The sequence below is a fragment of the Meleagris gallopavo genome, chromosome Z (genome assembly GCF_905368555.1).
Source record: "Meleagris gallopavo chromosome Z, MGAL_WU_HG_1.1, whole genome shotgun sequence".
Taxonomy (NCBI): Eukaryota; Metazoa; Chordata; class Aves; order Galliformes; family Phasianidae; genus Meleagris; species Meleagris gallopavo.
In genome coordinates, this window is record NC_139435.1 from 7,892,991 (window position 1) to 7,915,145 (window position 22,155).

General features: G+C 45.1%; 2 protein-coding genes across 3 annotated transcripts in view; one reads left to right on the forward strand and one right to left on the reverse strand.

Moving 5' to 3' along the window:
* Nucleotides 1–461: 461 nt before the first annotated feature.
* On the reverse strand, nt 462–19,286 carry LOC104917199 (uncharacterized). The gene is made up of 6 exons (XM_010728360.4): nt 17,266–19,286; nt 7,143–7,613; nt 4,924–5,064; nt 4,397–4,465; nt 3,784–3,874; nt 462–3,507 (listed from the first exon to the last, which is right to left on the reverse strand). The coding sequence occupies exons 1-6, from the start codon at nt 17,318–17,320 to the stop codon at nt 3,300–3,302; spliced, it is 1,035 nt and encodes a 344-aa protein (XP_010726662.1). The 5' UTR covers nt 17,321–19,286; the 3' UTR covers nt 462–3,299.
* A 2,734-nt stretch (nt 19,287–22,020) lies between these two features.
* The window catches only part of LOC104917200 (alpha-galactosidase MYORG-like), a 6,042-nt gene continuing 5,907 nt past the window's right edge, over nt 22,021–22,155 (forward strand). For both annotated transcript variants that reach the window (XM_085213859.1, XM_085213865.1), the window contains exon 1: nt 22,021–22,155. This exon is cut by the window's right edge and continues 97 nt beyond it. The gene's annotated coding sequence lies outside the window, so the exon portion shown is untranslated.

Here is a 22,155-nt window from a genome sequence, read left to right on the forward strand (position 1 = left end):
TTAAATTATTGTGAAAGAAAGCAAGGTTTCTGAATCCCAGATAACTCCCCCTTGCACCCCCCCCCCCCCCCCCAAAAAAAAAGTCCCTCCTTCCCTTTGTCTTCTGTAGTTTTTGCTGCCTAAACACTTGCACCTTACTGCTTTACAAAGCAAGCGAGTGTATGAGAAAGGGGGTTTTGCTTCTATTCTGTTTTCCTATTTGCTTCAGGAGGGAAGATGGTAATTGGCATTATATTAGCCCTGGTGAAGACCTTCAGTACCAGATGTGCAAGCATGACTGGGCTGAAAACTGTGCTGCAGTTTAGTGTTGTAATATTCCCCAGGTATGTGGTGCTCATCCTTTGGCACCTGTAGCAGTAATGTCATGTTTATCACTGTTTCCTTCCCATGGATTGATTTACAAAAGTATTCTCAAAATGCAGTCTTTTTTGCATAGGTATAAAAACAAATAAAATCTAGTGTTATTCCACTTCACAGGTAAGTTTTATTTCAATTGTTAACACTGTAAAAGCATTACATTCAGGTGATGGCAGAAAGTGAACAGCGCTCAGGTTTGTGCAACTGCTCTGTGTGTTGCTCAGCTAATGGATGGAAGCAGAGGGTGGAAGGCGTCTCCCACTGTCACCTGGTCCATCTCCATCATCTATTTCAGAGTCCTTCCTGGTGGACAGCTGAAAACGTGATGTTTGAGACCTCTCATGATGAAATGCCGCATTTTTCAGCTCCCCTGCCCATATCTGGGAAAATTTGGTCTTCAGCATATAATCTAAGTAATCTAAGTAAGCCAGTGAGAACTATCTGGAAGATAACAACTACTAGCAAGGTGGAGGGGTAGAAAACAGTCGGATGCCTATGCAGAATTATTTTTTACATTATTGTTTAAGCTGCCATTTAATCAGTACTATGCAAACAGTTGCGTGATTGCCTTCATGTTTATGGGAAAGATTTGCATGTTAAGTATGAATTACAGAGCATCTTTAACAAGTCATATGCTCTGCCCATTTGGCAGTAGTGAAGATTTGCTTCTCTGGGAAACACAGCACTTGTTGAACTCCATATATGTGTTTTAATGACATTGTTCTGCGCGTAGCTCCCTAAGTGCATCAGCATTTTGGAGGTTAGCAAGTGCTGTGTGCTATAAGGCAGGGTGTCCCACAGGCAGAATTTCAAGCAACTTAATTGGGCAAAGAAAAAGTTTAAAAGCATATAAATGTGGTAATTGGTGAGGCATTCTTGTGGGCATTTTGAGCAATGTGTGTACAGAATGTATTCTCATAATTTTTGCGCGTAAAAGGATGCTTACGCATTTGGAAATTTGACCTAAAAGTGTATGCAAAGTCTTTGGATTTGTTTTAAAGGGTAGTATTGGAAACTGAGAATGCAGTTCTGAATATTGTTTGTGTTTTTTGGTTGCTGGTGAAGAAAGCGTTCTTTCTTTGCCCATGTCTAGAACTGAAGTATTTTACCAAGAAGCATCTGGGAAATGCTCCAGTAAAAAAATAGAGAATAATCTGCCTGGGGAAGACACCTATAACCAATGTCTGTGAGTTTACATCCTGAACTGCTTGTATTTTTATTTTATTTATTTATTTATTTATTTATTTATTTATTTATTTATTTATTTATTTATTTATTGAGACCAGCCAAGCTCTTAATAATATAGCAGTTAACTTTTCACCAGGCTGGAGATCTGTGGATTTTTTTGTTTTGTTTTGTTTGCTTTGTTTTTGTTTTTAAAGTCAGAGGCAAATTCCTTGGAGAACTTCTGTCTGTCGTAGATTAAATAAAATCAAACTGTAGAGAACTGCAAAGGAGACAGGCAAGGGGGATGAAGTCAGGCTTTTTTTCAGTTGTACCCAATGCTAGGATGAAAGGCAACAAGCACAAACTGAAACCTCTGTCTGAGCATCGAGAAACTCTTCTGTGCTGATTGAGTAACAGCATTAGCACACATTGCCCACAGAGGTCGTGGATCTCCTCCTTGGAGATCTTCAACAGCTGCCTGGTTGTGGTCCTGGCCAACCTTTTCTGAGTGTCCCCACTTGTCCTGGTTGGACCAGGTGGAGCCAGAGGTCCTGCCAACCTCAGCATTTTGTGATTTTGTGAAGTCAAAGCTCCACTGAAATTGCATGTCTTCACTTAGGAAAAAGTGAGAAATGTTGTTTAAGTAAGAGGTAAGTTTCTCTTGCACTACTGAACAAATATAGTGATGCAGCTTGTACTTGTAATGTGCTGGTGTTAGTAATTCTTTCCCCAGATATTTCCTGATCTATAGTTGTGATTACAGTTTACAACATCACAAGATCAGCAAGAAGGAAGGCATAAACTCATGAATATCAGGAACACACTAAGACATTGCAAGTTTGACCGAGTAAAGATCAGAATTGAGCATGACAGGTCACAGATAATTATGCAAGAAGTGCAGAAGCTGAAGAGTATCTTCTTCCAAGAAAAAAAAAGACACGAAACACTAACAACAAAAACTATTCCTGCTCAAAGTGGGAGCAGTATATCTATTCATTGGCTATTCCATGTGACTACAGGAAATCTGGTATAAAATGGCCCGATAATATCCCCAACAAGCAGCACCATTAACTTGTCATTCTACGTAAAGGAAGAGGATGTGTACTATAATGAGGGTCAGTAGATCTTAAGTATGTAAATATTTTGAGAGACAGATATTCACTCAGCAGGACTCTTGCAGTGATGCAGAGAGGAATGGAGTGCAGTTTTTTAACTTCGAAAAATGACTTGCTGTGTTAACTTAGTGGGGGGAGTATTTTGGCAGATAGTCTAGAAGAGACTCATCTTTGAGTCCTGAAGACAGTGCATATTAGTTAAGTTCACACACTGACAAAATAATCAACAGCCTTCTGTGACTGTTGGCAGCTAGTTTAAACTTAAAAAGTATTTAAAGATCACCAAAGCTTGCATTATACTTTGTCTCCAAGGATTTACTTTCTCATATGCTCAGTAACTACAAATTCAAGACAATAGATGGTTGAAGTTGGCAAGATGCCAGCTTCATTTTGCTATTTTTGGGCTTTGTTAAATAGAAAAGCCATGCATTTAGGCATTGGGTGCCTAAACAAAAGTCTGCTCTGCTTGCTTCAACCTTGTGCTTCATAGGGTGATTTCTGTGTTTAAAGAAAAAGAAGGGGAAAAAAAAAAACAGCTCTTACATCTCCCAAACAAAATGGTAATGCCTGGGAGGAGGTTCACTAGGAAAGGAGGCTTTCTTCTTGGTGAGAATGGTGAAGAGTAACAAGCAATGAAACAGCAGCTGTGTTATTTCAGTGCTAGTCCACCTGATAGTTGGCATTATCGAAAAGAGGAGTGACGGTTCCATCTTTCCACTCAATGAGTATCTCTCCATGCCGCAAGGAAGGGGAACGAGATGGTGGGAGGTACAGCTGGGGGCATCTTCGTAAGGGAGACGTCTCCCGTAAGTCAGCTCTGCTGCTGCTGGCTGGAGGGTTCTTCAGAGCAGAGAGGATTTTCTTCTTCCTGGGGTAAAAGAGGCAAGGGTATGTAATTGCATCTGCCTACCACTTTGTTGCCTTTCCACATAAACTGAATCAGCAACCGTGATGCCCAAATTCCCTTAATAATCTTCAAGGATTATATTGTACACATAGGGAAGAGATAGCCAACAGCAGTATTTGCATGGGACAGTGAGCAGGAAAAAGAATAGTAGAGAGGAGAAATCATCAGTGACATCATGGGTGAGCACAGGCACGTTCTGAAATGCAACACAGACTGAAAAACCGTAATCTAACTTACTTGTTGTAATGAACATTGAGCGTCAGTATTATTAATCCCAGTATGAATGCCAAGGGGCTGAGGACTAGCATTGCCGTCTTCCAATTGGTGCCTGGGAGGATGTAATAGGAAACAATCATGTAATGCTTATTCCCATTCTTACACAATAGCCAGTGTTACTGCAAAAACACATCAAATGTCCCTACAGACTAGCAGGTAACAGGAAAACTGCTTTTTTTTATAACATCAAAGCCATACAGCTGCATTAAGTTGCAACTGTTGAAATTTCCATAGAAAGATTTTATTTCTTGCCTGGAAGATGACAGCCGTTCATACTTCCCTGTTCTGCAGCTCTCTGACATAAAATAAAAAAGGCTGAGGAAAGGCACTCATGTTAGTGCGTATCTGAATTTCTCATGGTGAACTGGGATAAAATATTTGTATGTTTTCACTTATTTCTGGGGAGATTTGCTTGATCTTTCAGAGGCGCTTTTCTGGTAAGTTGTTCGGGGTTCCTGTTCCCTACTAAACATCCAGGATCCAGCATCATGTAACTGCAGCGGATAAGAAAGTCAGTGGCACTGATGAGCCTCTATCCAGCTGTTCACTGTCCTGTGCTGATCTCTGGACCTACCTGCAAGCCTAGCCCCAGTGGTTTTCCCTCGATTTCCATGATGCTTTTTAGAGTGATTGTACGACACATCTGGGGAAAGAAGCAGAAAGGCACAGATTAGTGGTTTCCATTGTTGGACCGAAGGAAGCTCTGGTTTCTTCCTGAGCTGAACTGTAGCCACTTGTACGGAGCTAGAAAGGGATAAAAGGCTTGTTCCTCAGTGCTTCCCTGTGTCTTGCTCCAGTTGTTAGAGGAGATGGTTTAATGTATGTACCTGATCATAGATATCTTTGCTCCTAGCACATCCTATGGCTGTGCCTTCAGACTAAGGTTATGGCCATACACTAAACCACTTGTCAAGGCAAACATCTCAGTGTGCCTTGTGAGAGTAAAGTCTTGAATCTCTCAGGAGTATACATGGAAGTTCTTCAGAAATACCAAGGTTCTTAGCACTATTGAGAAAAAAAAGCTTGAGTAATTGCTAGATGTTGCCCAGATTTCTCCTCCTGCTGTTCTTGTATATGCATTCAGAAGAGGAAAGTGCTCACCCTCGTGTTCTGGGAGGTATGCCTGTTTAGTCTTCACAGAAACCATTGTGCTGTTCAATTTATTCACCAGAGGTGGGTCAGTGAAGCCCACAGAAGATTCCCTCTCCATGGCATCAGTCTTTGATGAATCGATGGTTTTACCTTGGTAGGAAATAAAGCAAAGATGCATGTCGTTGTAATTCACTTTTTGTACAGAAATCTGAATACATTCAGTGCCCAGCAAAGGAAGGGAACGCTGCCCTGCTATGTTAGTCCTAACCCTGCAAGGCAAATGGGATGCAGTGCAATAGCAGTCACCTCTTGCAGTATACCAGAGGCCTTCAGTTCTCTTGGGTTTCAAAAAATAAATGAATTTCTAAAGACTGAATCTAGAGCTGGAACAGAGTTTATTTTCTGGTGCAGAGTAAGGTAATTAGTCTAGAAAATACGTATGCGACACCAGAAGTTAAAGGGTTGTGAGGAGAAAGCAAGCTGAACTATAGCTAAGTGTTACAGGTAATACTAACACAGCAGATGGAGGAATGGGCTCAAAAGGGTAGAAAGCAGTACTTATCTCTTGCAAGTGAGTAAGATAAGCATGATACCATGTCAAATGTTGCTGATTATTTGAGAAATCTAGATACCAAATTGTTTTTAGGCTGAATGAAAAGAAGGTCATGGCTGGCAGACTGTCTTCTGAAGAAGCTAGAGCGCCCTGCTTTGATCTAGATGTTGTGGAGTGCAAATGAAGGGGGAAAAGCTTATGTATCAGGTGGGCTTGCACAGTGTTTTCCGGACACTACCGCTGCAGTAACCAGAGTCGGACTCTGAAGAACTGCAGAGGATCTGACATAGAGCAAGTTCTGAGCAAAGGCAGGTGTTTCTATATGGCAGCAAGCTGGCTGAAATCTCATCAGCATTTTTTGCCTTGACAGGCTTACAGCAGAGGTAGAGTGTGGGATAGCAGCTACTGCCAGAGGGGAGGTTGTGGAAAATCTTGTGGCAGCAAGATGCTCTCCTGCACTGATCCATGTGGCAAGAAAGCCAGCCCTGCCGTGGGGCTGGTAAGAAAACTGTCAGTTTGCACAGGGCACACTAGTGCAACCTGATTTAAAGCCTGTCCTGTGTTTACCCTTGCAGCCTTATTTGGGGAGCCTGGCTCTGAGGCAGCCCTGGACTGCCAGGAACATTGCCTCAGGGAATGCAAATGCTTTTTCACATGCCTTTTTCCCATATCTTAAATGTCGTACACATGTCCTGGCCTATATTTAGCTTGCCTATTATAGTATTTAATTTTTATTTGCTGTATTTATCTTCATCCTAAACAAACACTAATGCTTGTGCCTACTGATCTGTGATAATTACACGTTGACTTTGTAGGCTTTTTAAAAACCTCAGTTAAAAGACCATCTTGTCTACATGACAGCTGTAAAAGCTCTCATATTTTCTTCTGTTTCCAATTAGATATAACTTCTTTGCGTCATAAGCTTATACTCTTAATCCATTTGCTTACTACACCAAAAAAAAAATAAATAAATAAAATCATATTTTTTCTTCATTCATTTCTGCAATGCTGAAAATCTGAGGCCATGAAATCTTCCTATGAGGGAACTAATTTCCCTAGAGCAAGACTGGGAATCTTGTCACCTACAATGAACAAACACAGAAAAATCATTACAAACACTGTCTGTATTTAAGTCCCTGGAGTGGAAGAAGGGAGAGGAGAGGAGAAACTTAGTGTGATTTTTCAGGTCTCGATTCTGGACACAACAGCATAAAAGAAGACCTGAAAACACCCTCCCTTGCAGGTGAATTAAAGGAAATGGGGAATCAAACTGGATGATGAATTATGGTCCAATTATAGTGGTCTGCAGTGGGCTTCACTAGCCATCTGAGAAATGGTGACAGCCACACCCGGGTGCAATAGCTGTGCCCAGCTATTCTTCACTGATTCAGGCGAAATTTCCAAAATACCTGTCTTCTGGCCATCACCATAGTGGCAGCTGACATTTAGAGGCCTCGTCCTGCAAGGCACTGTGTGCTTTCTGGAAGCACTGAGCAGCAGCTCCCAGAAAGCAGCAGGGCTGACTGTGGGTTGTTTGGTATGTCTGCAGATGAGGCTGATGTGATCATGGATTAGAATGAAGGATGAAAGCCTGGTGTTAGGTGACCTGGATGATGCCCAAAGTTAGCCGTTAGCTGTTAGAAACTAACAGCTAACTAACTCTACCTCATCTTACTTTCATATATCCACACCCGTGTGTCTACAACTCCCCGCATTGATTCAGCAGGTCTCAGAGCAGCTCTCTGGGCAGCAGCACAGATGGTTTCATCCTCCAAAGTCTTCCACCTGCTGAATTTGTCCTTCTTCCTTGAGACGAAGACCTTGTGGCCTCCATCCTTGGTGCTGAGGTGGAAGCCCAAGCTTTGCAGAGTCAAGTGCCCCTTCTTGCTGCAGGCCCACACTTGGTGTTCCCTGTTTCTGCAGGGCTCCATCTTGGCCAGGCCATACTCCCGTGTCTTGTGGGCTGACAAGCACTGCTTGGTCTGCAGGCTGGTGATGGTCCCGCTGGCCGGGTCCCAGCTCCACCACTGCTGCTGGGAGTGTGGCATGCACTCAGCCAGGCCGATGCCGTCAGCCTCGCGGTGGGACACATGGATGCATTTTTCCAGACGGATGTTTCTGATGAGGAAGCCTTGCCCCTCTGCTACTGCAGTACAACCAGAGCACGGTTTAATATGGTACATCTCCAAGGCAAACACATCACCTGAGCACCAAGCACTGTAAAAGCCCTGGGGAAGGGAGATATAACCCACCGGATCTTTTCTGACTGGGCTTGGTTACATAAACCATTCACCTGGCCTCCTGATTCCTCAGAATGACATTTCTTTAAAATTCAGAGTGCACAAAAAGTGAGGAGCAATACTGGAGGGAAGAAATGACAGTGCTGTGTATCTAATTCCCATGTAACTAACGGGAAAAAAGCGCGCTGTCCTTGGGAAATGGTGCTTTCATGAAATATCTGTCTCTACATATTTAATTTGTATTTGAACTGATTATAGCTTGAAAAAGGTACCCATCTTTCTCTTCCTCCAAAATAATTAGATGGTTTGGATTTTTTTTTTACACTTTTCTAATTCTATTTTTTCATATAAAAAAGAGCAATTGAAACCCTTGAACCCCTGAATGCTATCCATTTGGGGCCAATTAGGCCACTTAGGCTATCGCTCCATTAAGTGTCTTCTTGTGCTATTACAGGAACATTAGGATACAACCATACCCTGTTAGAAGTCTGCAAGTACTTGGATGACACAACTCAGAATAAATATCAAACTAAACTTGGATTAGTACACCTGGCATTGGTCTGCACTCCCCAGACATGAATTTACTACTTTTAAAGGTCCCTCTGTAAGAGATGTTGCTGCTGTCCCACAGCATGCCATTTGAAACAATTTCTATAGTTGCTTCTTGCAGTTAGTAGCAATGGGTCTCAGCATTTTTGGTGATTTGGGATGGATGTCATCCTGTTAGCTGGACAATTATATCTACTTTCAGTAAAAAATCAGCAGGTGTGGCCTGTGAACATCCTGAGCAAAATGTTAAATGCAAAACCATATGTTGCTGACACAGATGTAGCTCCTTCCTGTTTTGTATTTTATGCCTAAATTGCAGATTGAGGGAGTGAAAGAAGTAGTTCAGGTTCCACATTCTCAGAGATATTTTAGGCTTAATTACACTTAACAAGTAGCAACTTTCACCTTCTGCAGTGACATTTTTAATGCATCCCCAGGAATGACAGATTTAAGATCCTGTCAACATACACTACTGAGTATAAAGAGGAGACTGAAAAATGGTAATAGACAAGAAGACTGATATTTATCTAAACATCTATTTCTGCAGAATTTCCCCTCACAAGGCAAGGAACAATGCTTTTCTTTGGCAGCATGTATTTGGCTCAGTACTTGAAAAAAAATAATGAAATGTAAACAGGAGCTGGTACACAATACCAAGAATAGGAACAATAGCTTAAAAGAACTCTCATGTTTTCTTTCAGGAAATTCTAAGGGTCTGCTAGATTAATAGTGTCAGTAGGCTGCTAAATCAAAAACAGCCTTGGGCTGTTTGGTCAGGTCTGAATGCATGGGGAGAGGCAGGTAGAAATTGCGGAACAACTCCTGCACCTACTCTGGGAGAAAGCTGGATGTGTCCATGCTGGCAAATACAGTTCTGTGGTCCTGAGATAGTCACCAATCCAGGCAGGTTCCAAGATGCCAAGAGCAGGTTCCTAAATGGCAGTTACATTCTGGGAGATCTTCGGGTAGCACATGAGTCCAGTCCTCCTTATTTCTCAGTGAGGGCTGGATAAAAACATTCAGTGTGCCTTAGGCTTGAATTTCTGCCTCAAAGACAGGTTACTGCTAGCTTCCAATGGCAGGAGAAATGTCTCATTTACCAAAATGTCTCAATTAATCTCCCCTAATCTTCAGAAAATCCAAAGGGATGAATACAATCCCCTGCCCACCCCTCCTGCCATCCATCTGTTTATTTTTAGGAGCTGAAATGCAGGATTCTCAGAAACACTTTGCTTCATTTTAATTGAGAGAAATTAATTTCAGAAGTGATGAACTGAGAGCTACATAAAAATGTAACAGAAGAACGTGAGAACCTAATGGGTCAGATAAAATATTTTCTGGGCACCTCATCCTGTCTCCAACACTGAGCATCAGCATTTGCTTGTAGGGGAAGAGAGTAAAAATCAGGCAAGTAAAGAGAGCATGCAAGAGAGATATCTGCAAGCTCTCCAGTGCTTCCTTCCCAAGCTGAATGAGCTAGCTAGGAGAGCATTTCTGGGTATCTATGATTAAAATTATTTTTCCCACGTACATTACACCATGTTTTTCCACACTAATGTTCAATAACCATTTTATTGCTCAATCAGTATCATGAGCTTCTTCTGCTACTCCACACAGCCAGCCTCACTTTAGCTTATTCTGAGTAATTTTGTGCCATCAGCAAAATTTATTACTTCATTATTCACCCCATTTCCCAAGATCACTGTGCCATTGATCTTTGTCAGAGCCTGCAGATACCTCACTCTGCTGTGATCGTTTTCAACTTATTCTGCCTCTTTGTTCCTTGCCTTTAACCAGTTACCAGACCATGGGTGAAATCTCTCATTACTCTGTAAGAACAGAGTTTTTGAGGTTCTTAGCAGAAGAATCTTTCTCAAACCCTTTTGCAAATACAAGTGCAAGGTCCAGATCAGCTCACCATTTCTGAGCCACTGATGCCGTCACTGATATGATCCCACTACAAGATCTGTATTGGCTTTACTCATACTTGTCTGCCTGACCACAAATTGTTTGTTGCTCCTCCTGATTTATCTGATTCCAAAATTAAATCCGGTGACCTCTGTTGTCCAAGCTGTGCAAGGATCCTTCTCAAGTCTGACATAATTGTCATAACCCAGTCCTTTGGTGCTGAGGCTGCTTTAAGGAACAGTTTGCATAGCCCTTTGAGGCTTTAAAAATATTGTATTCTGTTTTGTTCAGTGCACCAGAGCCTGTCATTTGCTCAGATTTATCTTTTTTCCCTGTGAACAGTCACTGGCAGTGTACATTCCTCCTTAGGACATCATCATCCTGCCCCATATTACCTACCATGCTCTTGCCCTTTCGAGCTGCTTTTTTCTACCAGCTCAGTTTTATGCAGATTTCACAGAATCACAGAATTGTAGGGGTTGGAAGGGACCTCTAGAGATCATTGAGACCAACCCCCGTTCAGTTTTCAAAGACTCATTCCACTAAATATCCAAGACAGCATGTCTGCCAAGGAAATACATGAAAGCTAGGGAAGCTCAGCACTGCAACCAATGTGCTTTCTTTGAGATTTTTACATTTCCTCAGTAATGTATGTGGTCTGAGTATCTTTACTACTGATGGTGTTGTTTCTCATGATATGGATCTTGTAAAGCTGGCTTCACAAAAACAGAATTTTCCGTGTGACCCTGTTGGACTTTATGAACTTGAAAGTTTTTTCCAAACAAGGTGATTCTTTGATTTATGTGATCCCTATCAAGATGAGAGCCTGTGTAGATTGTTTGGGTTCACCATCTGCCAACAGTACATTATTGCTTTCCTGAGGTTGACACTTTGATATCTGAAGGACACTGATGGTGAGCTAAAGGTAATTGGCAACAGTCGTTGTGACCCCACAGGTCATAAGCAATGCACAAGAAATCAGAAAAAACACGTTTACCTTGGGATACATATCAGACACTGAGACTTCTAAGTCAGGAAGAAAATGATTTTTTTCCACCAAAACTGTGAGGCCCTGAAGCGCTGCAAATGAGGCCGTCTGTCCTACCATGTTAAATGTTAACTTGGAGCATGCAGACTATGGTAGCCAGCTTACACCTTGAGGATGTGAGCTCAGCTTCTATGGAAAATGCCAGCCTTATCCAAGGGACTGGAATAGATGCCTGCTTTGATCTGCTCATGCTTGAACATTTTGGCCTCTTTATATTTTTAGGAACAAAACAAACAATTTCTAGCACTCGATGCCAGCTTGTTCATCCTATGTCACTGCCACTCCGTCTGGTCACAAAAAAGATAAACAAGCCAATGCAGTCCCCTGCCTCTCTGTGACATAACCACTCTTGGGACATGCTGTTCCTTACATGACCAACAGCAAAATCCATGCAACATTCCTAATTACGGTAATGCTGTTGGGAGGGCCGTGGTTACCTGTAGCCCCAGCGTTGCTGGGAAAGTGTCTACTCTTTCTTAGCAGTGTTCGATCAAAGCCATTTAGGACATTGTTTGGGATTGCAGAAGCAGAGGATAAGTCAGAACAGAGTGAGTGCAGATTTCCAAAAGGCTGCAGGTGAGCAAGGAGCCTGGAGATACAGAACCGACATTAACTTCTTTTGCCTTCCCCAGTTCAGGATACTAACTCTTACAATATGCCTCAGTTAGCTTAATTTCTCTTGCCAAGTTGCTGGTTCTTTTTTTTTTTTCTGAGGAGGAAATGACTGTGAAATCACTGTGAGGAATCCACCTTCTCCTGCCTCTACCTGTCCTGGAAGGCACGCAGCCATCTGTGTGGCTGCAGCATCTGCTGTAAAAGTTGCTTTGTGTGAACCCCCACCGCTCAGGAGAGCTCCCATGTCTTCATGGGTACCACCACAGCAGTGGGTTGCCCCAAGTCACCCAGGCAGCAGCAAGCACAGCTCAGAGAAATGTTTTCAGGCTGCTGCTTCTACCCATACTGAGCGCAGCACTTATACATGCACTGCAGCCTGGGAACATTGCAGCAGCAGTGCTGCAGCCTGAGTAATGGTGGGGCAAGCCAGAGCATTACCTGCTCAGGTGAGTTCTGGCTCTACTGTCTAAAACTGAATGAGGTCACACAGCTATGGAGCATTCAGCAGCACAGGCTGGCCCACATTGGTCTTATATATCTTACCAATGTTTGCCTTCTTGCTTAACTCACCCTAAATATCATCTCTCCCAGGATTAGGGTCCCTCCATGGTGTTGGAGCATTGGGAGGATAAGGGTTTAGAAGAATCCCATCCTCTAAATTTGCTCTGCCAGCAATTTCCATCTCTGTCCTCACTCAAAACACTTCTATAAGAGCTTCTGGCTCCTCTCAGAGCCCAGAAGAAGGGAAAATAACCAAAGAATGCAAAGAAAGACAACTTTAGTTTCTCAAACATCATTGTGGCTATGGGGACAACACCAGGCCCTATCCCATACTGATATCTAACCCTCTTCCTTCATGCAAGCACAGTATGTAACCTCATTGCTAGTACCTGTTCCAGAGTCTGACAATGGTAATGCACAGCCACCACACTTTTCTATCCAGACTCTTGACTGGGATTCAATTTCAGGACTAATCTTAAATTCAGACATTCCTACGGACTCATTGTAACACATCTGCAAAACCAGGCAGTCCAGAAAGTTGGCGGATGAGGATTGAAGAGACTTTCATGGATTTAATCATAGCAACAGCAGCAATTTGCTGAGATGCCTGAAGCTATCATATCCTGCCATGAGCAAAAGCACAGCTTAATGTCTTTTCTGAACAGGAGGAAGCTGTTCCAATGTTATTTGTTTCCATCTCCTATTGAGGGTCAGGACTTGATAGAAATGAAAAGATACTGTGGCAAAACAGAGGGAATCTCCAGCTAAGGTTGGAAGGTTCCCCTGCAGATGTAGCCTGGTACAAAACATAGCCCTGTGAGATCACTCATAGGAACACTGCTTTTAATTTAACTGAAGTAAGCAGCTTGAGTTGCTTATGAATAAATATGAAGTACTGAGCAGGAGCAGGCTTGGATGGTGCCCAGAAGTAGCTCCTTTTCACAAAATCCCACCACAGGAGACCAGCCTGAGATTGTGGGATGAGGAAATTAAAAATAACTTGTTGTCATAAGAGAGATATAATGAAGCAGATGACCTAGATCCATTTGGTCAAAAGCAGGAAACTTAGATGCAGTGAGAGCCATGGTGTTAGCCATCGCGTTGATCCAAAGGTGTCCAGTCTTTAGAAATGCCTCCTTTTTGGCAGTGAGGTTTTTGTGTAGGAAAGACTGGAATAACTGGCTTAGATCTGCAGATTGATCAAATCCTTATAGCCCCACTGAAAGCCTGTGTGTTTACATAGGTAAAGGCTGACCCACAGCAGTCAGCAAGGCATGATCTAGGGACTGGCCCAAGAGCTTGGTAGGCTGATAAACTTACAGCATGGCCATTTTTCTTTGGAAACTCCCAAAAACTGGAGTATAAAAAGGGAACTGAACAGTCAAAAGACTATTTTCCAAGTAAGGAGGGCAGAGGTGGGTGCTCCCAAAGGATGGCCTGTTTTGCTTTTAAACAGGCAAAAGGTGTTGTTCTCAGCCACAAAGTGTGGTGGCTGAGAAAAACCATCCCATCCACTATAACTGTGATCTGTGGCCTCAAGAAACTTTCATATGGCAATTTGAAAATCCACCAACCTGACTTCCAGTTATTTTCTGGATCTGTCTTCTACTCCAGGGCCTCCACTAACAAGGGGCAAATCATAGAATCATAGAATGGTTTGGGTTGAAAGGGACCTTTAAGATCACCTAGCTCCTACCCCCTTCTATAGGCAGGGATACCTCTCGCTAGACCAGGTTGCTCACAGCCTCCTGCAGCCTGGCCTTGAATGCCTCTAGGGAGGAAGCATCCAGAACATCACTGGACAATCTGTTCCAGTGTCTCACCACCCTCACAGTAAAGAATTTCTTCCTACCATTTGTTCCAGTCTAAAGCCATTCCCCCTCATCTTGTCACGATGTGCCCTTATAAAAAGTCCCTTCCCACAAGAGTGCTTCTCCTGAGTGGTCTCTTAGAAACCAGTACAGAACTGGCAGGGTGGTTCAGGACACGTATTTCTCCTGCAGAATGCAGATTGACGCAAATCACTGCCTGTTTGAGGAATAGGGGACTGCAAGTTCCATGCAGGATTCAGATGTTCATGTTGCCCAATTGCCAAGCCAGTAACTGAAGTGTGCAGTTGCTATGAGATCATCATGTGCATTGATTTCATTTTTGCTATTGTTTTTCCCACACATTTCCTCCTGCTTGTCTTACGGTACAGCTCTAAAGAGAACTTTGAGAACTTCTGTCCTTTGATTCATTGGACTTTTCTTGGGCACGGGGCAGTTTTGGAAATTTCTATCATTATTTAAATCTAAGATCACTACTCTATAGACTTACATTCACTTTTTTTTTTTTTTTTGTAAAATGGGGCAAAGGCAGATCTGGAGCTGAATGAGCAGCTACCTGGCAACTCTGGGTTTATGGTGCTCTATTTCCATCACTTCAGACAACGATTAGCTCTCATAAGTCATGTCATTTTTATAGAAAAGTCAACGAAGCCTACTGATATTGCCAGTAATTAGCTGGCAAATTGCTTGTCAGGGCAAGCACCTGATTGCAAATACTTTATGTTCTGCACTCAGATTACTTTCCAGCAACACAGTACTCCAAGACTTGTTTCCAGCTGTTGCTTCTAGCAACAACGCTGCCCTGTGTTTTTTCCTTACCATTGCAGTTTTCTTAGGAAAAACTTTATTTTTGTTTGACCAACAAGTCTTCATAGCTCTTGCTACTGGTGTAAGGTCTACTTTTGGCTGAGTATCTAAGACACCAGAGCAGTCATAGAAATAAAGGAAAAGTTTTAGTGTGGAAACACACAGGGGTAATTGATGGGAAGCAGAAGTCAGTGAGGCCAAAAAGCCTCGTGTATGTGGGGAAAACCAGTCCATAGAGGGAGATATGGAGGAGGTCTTTGTAATCCAGGAAGGTCAGAGAGAATGGGTGGGGGCTGACTGTCCAGGAACCAGCCCCAAATGAAACTGGAGGCAGAAGAGGAAGGCTAGCAGCATTGAGGAGGAGATGGCTCCATGCACACAGCATCCTTGCCATAGGAGAGATTCCATGCAGGTGGAGGAGAGGAATCTGGGAGCCAGTGAATAGTTAAACACACTGGGGTGAGGAAATCCCCTGAGCAGAAAACGGTTGGAGGCTGGAAAAATGTTTGGGGAGGGAGAAGTACTGGATACTATTGGTCTTTATGCCCCTTCCACAAATGATGCTTAAAGGAACCGGTGGAATTGGAGCCGCCAGCAGCACAAATTGGGGAGAGGGGTTCCCAGGGGTTGTTGTGGGAGAAACATCTGTGTGGCCATTGCTCTCAGCTCCCTTGAATCAGTGTGAAATGTGGCATTATTTCAGCAGTTTTCTGTTTGCAGCTTTCTGTCTGATCTCACAAGCACAGGACAGTGCTCTGCTGGGGAGCTGTGAGACTTCACTTTACAGGAAGACACTTCAGCTCCCCCACGTATGGCAGGGAGTTTCCAAAGCTACCAGCAGCTTAGGCAATTCCAGGATTCCCATTTTACAGCAGGAAAATGAACCTCTGAAGTCTGCCAAGAGCAAGAAACTCTGTCCTGCTCAGTGCCTTAGGACTGCAGCTGTAGGTGGGATAGACTGAAAATCACACCAAACAAAGAACGTTTGCTCTCTGCCCTCTGAGCTTGTTTTGAGCATTCCCAGATATTGGAGAGATGCATTCAATTCTTGAAAAACCCCTGTGGTTTTATTAGTGGTTTAGCTGAAATGCAGCAACTGATCACACGATTACATCAAATGCATTTCACCGTAAAAGAACAGAAATTTGGAGGAAAACATCCTCTGATCCTCCTCAATTTACCAATAAAATAGCTATGGAGCTCCTGTTGGACAGCAGCAAAGCACCACTGTCTCCCAGCACCGGGCAAGATCTCTGCTGGAGCAAAGAGAAAGACAAAATCCCTACAGCTTTCCTGCAGTCCTGACATCCCAACATCTCCTGTTCCTGCCCTGACCACACTGCCCATTGGCACAACAAAATGCATGCATTCCGTCTGGGACTTAAAAAGAAGAGATGGAAATTGCTGGATTTAATTTAACTGAGAGTTTAGGGTGCAAAAAAATCACTGAGGAGTCTGAGGTTTGTCTTTAGGGAATAAAAATCCCAGCTGCAGAGGCAAAATTGTTGTCCAGGGAGCCTGAAAATCTCTGAGCATGCAGCTTGTAAAACCACAGGTCTCTTGTCCTTGCATTCAGGGGCTGAATGAGTCCTGAAACACTTGAGGGATTCATTTCGGTGAAGAACTTTCAATAACCTGCATCCTCAGGCAGAACAACAAAATAAAAACAGAATTATTTATTATTTCTGGGACTTTGCTGCCTGCTGCCCATGACAGGTGGGCCAGCTGGAGGGCTTGTTCCTGAGAAACATCTCTCTGGCTCTGCAGGATGCTGCTTGCCAAGGCTCCTTCTTCCCTCCTCTCCCCAAGCCCCAGGCTGCTTGGCTCCCAAATCCTCCCATGCCTGCAGGATGCTGTATTTCAGTGACCTTGGCAGTAGGCAGTCACCCACTGGAACACAGCATGATCTGTGCCATGCTGAGTGGCACAGGGTCCTCAGCACATTCTGCTGACCACCGACCACCATGCAGCAGGACCAGCTCCACAGGGTCCTGTCCCCTTTTCCACTATCTGACACCAGGACATGACAAGAAAACCAGCACCCAGGGATTAATTCACTGCAGTTTGGCCGACTTGCTGTTAAAAGTGGCCAATATGATGCTGTAGTGCCCTGCATGAGCAGTCCTCTTAAACACTTGTGTTTAACCCTATTTAAATTTGAAATGCACTTGCAGGCACTTCTTTTACAGCCGGCGGGCTTAGAGCTTTGCAGGCAAAGCATTTCAGCAGGAAACTGGGTTAAGCTCCGGGAGGTGCTTCACATCTCCCTTTTCTGGCTACCCCGAAGGAAGAGAAACTTACCCTCAAGCCAAGGCAGGAGGCAAATGCAACTCAGACTCAGCCTGAAAAGCTCCATTGTGTCCCAACTCGGACGGGGGAAGGAGCCTCGGGAGCCCTCTCTGTCATTCAAGGCAGAAAAAGCCTGCCAGGAGGAGAAATCTCCTCTTTTGTCCTAGCGCCTTGGCAGGACGCTTATCAGCGAAGCGTCGGCGCTGGGACGAGGTCCCGCTGGGCGTTATCCCGTAGGAGAAATCCTATGGCGAGCCGGACTGGAGGGCACGCCGCACCGACGCGGAATAGCCGCCGACCACGGCTTCTCGCTGCTCCTCGGCAACAGCAGCCGCATGCTAAGGAGCCTGGCGGGCTGCCCCGCGGGGCTGGGCCCGAGCAGGATGCAAGGCTCGCCCGGGAGGAGAAGGCAAAGCGTGGAGGGGCGTGGGATGCCCAAACCGTGCTCGGCTGGGGCGGGCGCTGTCAAGGGGTCGTCGGCTCTTCAGGTTTTCTGCGTGCGTCAGTTTGAGCTCCGAGCTGCGGGAAAGTTCCACGTTGCTCTCCGAGCAGCAGCAGTTGGGTGAAACAGCAGCCGGGGAAGCTTTGTCAGAGAGATGCTCTCTACCAGCCCCCTCCTCGCTGTGCTTCCCTGTCCCACCTGCTCGCTGGAGCAGTTCCCCTCTGCATCATCATTAAATGCAGAGGTGCCTCTCGTACAAAGACACTCCATTTCTCCTTTTGGCTCCCGCGCTGGATGGCATCAGGATCGAATCTCCCCGCTCTGCCCATGAGACCAGGAGTTCCCGGAGCCACTCCTGCCTGACCATTGTGCTGCACTCACGGAAAATGCTGCAGAACTGCGGTTGTAGGACTTCCCTGGGCAATGCACCAAGTTGCACTGAACACCGGTGTTTTTAATTTTTAAAAGCACATATGTTAACTTTTTTTCCACATTACTGCTTTGTTCTAAGATATAAAATGTGAATGCTCTGTTGCACTCACTGAGAGAGTCCCTTTGCAGAGGAGCAGAGGCAGGACCTTGTTTTCCTTCTCCGGAATGGAGGTGCACTGCAGGCAGGTGTAGAATGTTTCCGTAAATATCCTGGTGCAGAGGTTGCTGTGCTCTTCTACGGCTAATCATGCTATCATTCCTTCCTATGGAACCGGTACTTCACCTGCTTTTCTCCTCCTGGGTCTTTGGTCCATTTTACATGAAGGAAATGGGGACATGGAGAGGCTGTGTTGTGCCCAGCATCAAAAAGTCTGTCTCTGATCTACCTAATCCTACAGTTCATAGAATTATAGAATCATTAAGGTTGGAAAAGACCTCTGAGATCATCTAGTCCATGTGTCAGCCCATCCTCAGCATGCCCACTAACCACATCCCTCAGTGTGACATCTCCATGTTTCTTGAACACCTCCAGAGACAGTGACTCTACCAGCTCTCTGGGCAGCCCATTCCACTGCATTACCACGCTTTCTGTTCTCCCAGCCCACTGAATCACTGTTGCTTTTCAACACCCAGAAAGCCTTTTCCGAGCCATGCCAGGAAGGTCCTTCTCTTGCCCTGACGTGGCACTCTAACATATTATGACCATGCTGGATCAGTCCCCTGGACTGAATTTGGTGAGGACTCAGTGTGGCTGTTGAAGGAAAACTGAGAAATAACAATAATGAGGTTTTAAATTTTCCTGTCATTTTCATCTCAAATTTTAGTCCAGTGCTGGTGTGTTCAGCTCTGTGGTGTCTCAGATCACACCTGCAAACTTCACAGACCACAGAATTACGGAGTTACCTGGGTCTTGGAAAAGACCAAGGTCATCAAGTCCAACCATCTCCATGACCTACTGAGTTCCATCACTAATCATATCCTTTAGTGTCATGTCCACACATCTCTTGAACCCTCCAGGGACGGGGACCTCACCACTGATCTAATGTGTGACCAAAACGTTGTTGTGCTTTTGCTGCAGCCACACTGGTGATTTGAGGGAAGTGTTGCCCATACCCACCTCCATCAGCACCTTTACATCACCCTTACTTCACTTCAGGGTTTTTTTTTTTTTTTTTTTTAATTTACATTTCCTTGATGGCATGGGTGAGTAGCTCTATCTTTTTTCATCAGGGTGAGATTTCAGTTTTGTGAAAGTTATCTTGCTTCTAATGACCTCTCCCATCTGCTGGTAAGCCATGCTCACTTCCTTTGCTCACTTCCTTCGTAACTTTTCTTGTAGCTCAACTCACCTTCCCGTAGGTCTGATGCCATCAACTCTGGCTGTCATCAAGAGACACTGAAGTATGTGGGAGCTTCCCCTTGCTGCCCCCATCCTCCTTCATGGCACATGATGGATATGTGCTCCACCCACAGAAGCAAATTAACACTACAACCAGAGGCAAATCCCCTTTTATCTGGCAATAGAGAGGTACAGGATATTCATCCTGTCCCCACCAGTGCTGGGTGGAGGAGATCCTAGCCCAGAACACCATGCAGGAAAATTGTCAGCCTAGAAGTACTGAAACAAACCAGCTTAACATCAGCCACTGAGATCTTTGGGTCTCCAGAAAGCAGATCTTTCTTATCCCTCGTGTACAGAACATCATCATTCTGCTCCAGTGCATTTTAAAAGCACACACCCTTTTACAAAACTCAGACACTTTGGCCTTATTTCTTATACATGTAGGGAAGAATTTGCATACAGAAATCTCTGTGGAAGAGCCCATTCTTCCACAGTGCATTGACTGGCTGACAGCACAGCTTAATCTCTTCCATAATATTTCCATGGCTTTTCCTAAGCTTCCCTAGGAGGGAGCAAGCAACTTTCAAGCTGTGCTCTCTCCCACACAGTGAAGGATAGTTCCCATGGAAGAAGGATAGTTCCATAATTGCTGGCTCCCAGTCACATCATTTCAATGTCCAATTGGTCCTTTCTGACCTGCATCCCCTGGAACAGCCTTGTTCATGGCTCCATCCTCAGTTTGTTGAGTGCGTTGCATTTTCCTCTTCATTTTGCATGGTAATGTTAATCGGTGAATGATAAGTTTCAGGGAAGTCTCTTGCATGTGATCAGGCAAAACTTTGTGGCAGTGCCCCTGTCACATCCTTTGGTCTGTTGCCTGATGCTAAACATGATCCATCCCTCCATCTACAGCCACTTCGGAGGTGGTCTTTCATTGCTGTGATTCAGCTTGGATAAATGTTCTGGGGGTGGAACTAGATTATTTGAGGCATTCTATGATTCTGTGATTATCAAAGCAAACCAAGGGAGCTGGACATCATGGTTGTGAAGCCTTGATCACTGGGAAGTTTTTGGTGTCTTATGTATAGGAAAAATCCACCACAAAAATTCTAGGTCTCCAAGAACGCAGAAGGCAGAAGATACTTTCCCATAAGTTTATACCCGAAGAGTGGTTGTCAATGGATCCATGTGCAGTTAGAGATGAGTGACAGGTGCTGTCCCTCAGGGTTCAGTTCTGGGACTGATGCTCTTTGATGTCATCATCAATGACAGTGGGATGGAGTGCATCCTGAGCAGTTTGCAGATGACACCCAGCTGTGTGGTGCAGTCGACACAGCTGAGGGACGGGATGCCATCCAGAGACCTGGACAGGCTGAGCAGTGTGCAGCCAGCAGGGCGAGGGAGGGGATCCTACCCCTCACCTGGAGCGCTGCGTCCACAGGCGGAGTGCTCAGCACAGCAGAGACGGGGGCCTGTTGGAGAGCGTCCAGAGGAGGGCCGCACAAAGGATCAGGGATGGAGCAGCTCCCTACGAGGACAGGCTGAGAGAGCTGGGGCTGTGCAGCCTGGACAAGAGAAGGCTGAGGGAGACCTGGGGGCGGCCTGTCTGTATCTACGTGGGGCTGTAAGAAAGATGGGGACAGGCTCTTCTGCAGGGTCTGCTGTGACAGGACAAGAGGAAATGGTTTCAAACTAAAAGAGGGGAGAATTAGGCTGGATGTAAGAAAAAAGGCTTTTATGATCAAGGTGGTGAGGCATCAGAACAGGTTGCCCACACAAATGGTGGATACCTGTTCCTGGAGACACTCAAGGTCAGGCTGGAGGGGCTCTGAGCACCTGATGGAGCTGTAGGCATCCTTCCTCCTTGTGGGGGAATCGATCCAGATGACCTTCTATAGTCCCTACTAACTGAACTTATTCTGTGATTCTAGGATTCTATTCTATGATTCTATGGAGCATTGGAGTCTCTGGCTCATTGTTACAGGAAAATAGCAACCAGAAGTGAGAGCCTACAAGCTGTTTTGCTTCAAGGAGAGCAGGCAGGGCTTCCCCTCCAAACAGAGCCTCCACGGAGCCTAGGTCTGGATGGTGGGAAATCCTGACCAGAGCCAGCTCCTGGCTTATTCCTCTACCTGGTGCCAGCTCAGCGCACCGACCCTCTCAGAGTGGCTGGGAACATTTCCCTTCCCTACCGGGCACCTCCAGAGCTCCCAGTATTTCCTCAAACCTGGGACTGCCCGGCAACGACCGTTCCGGAGAAGATCCCTGCGGCTCCCAGCCCGGACTGGCTCGGCAGATGGAGCTGCTCCCCAATGATGCAGAGGAATGCTGGGCTTAAAGCAGAGTCCTGCGCTGGGCAAGGAGATTATTTCTGCATTTTCTTTCTGCCGGATGCGGAATGAGGGGTTTGTTTCAGTGAGAACTGAACGACTGTGCAGCAAACTGCTCCATTCCCGCAGGCGGGGGGCTCAGAGGAACGGAAAACCCTAGGAAATATTTCTGCTCCAGACGTGATCTGGACTCGCCTGGCTCTAGGGGGGGTGTTTGCAAAGGCGATCACAGTGAGACGAGCTATCAGCTCTCAGTGCAGTAGGCAGCGCAGGGACATCAGCGCCCATTCCCCGTGCGCAGACCTCCCGCAGCCTCTGCAGTGGCTGTGTCCCCAGTGGGTCCCTTCGCGCTAAGT

Bases quoted from the DNA above. Each gene is read 5' to 3' on its own strand.
- LOC104917199 (XM_010728360.4), bottom strand. From the start codon at position 17,320: ATGGAGCTTTTCAGGCTGAGTCTGAGTTGCATTTGCCTCCTGCCTTGG. The intron at 5,065-7,142 runs GTAAGATGAGGT...TTTCCTACCAAG, and splicing joins ACGGGTGTGGATATATGAAA to GTAAAACCATCGATTCATCA. The intron at 3,875-4,396 runs GTAGGTCCAGAG...ACATCCTCCCAG, and splicing joins CACTGGGGCTAGGCTTGCAG to GCACCAATTGGAAGACGGCA.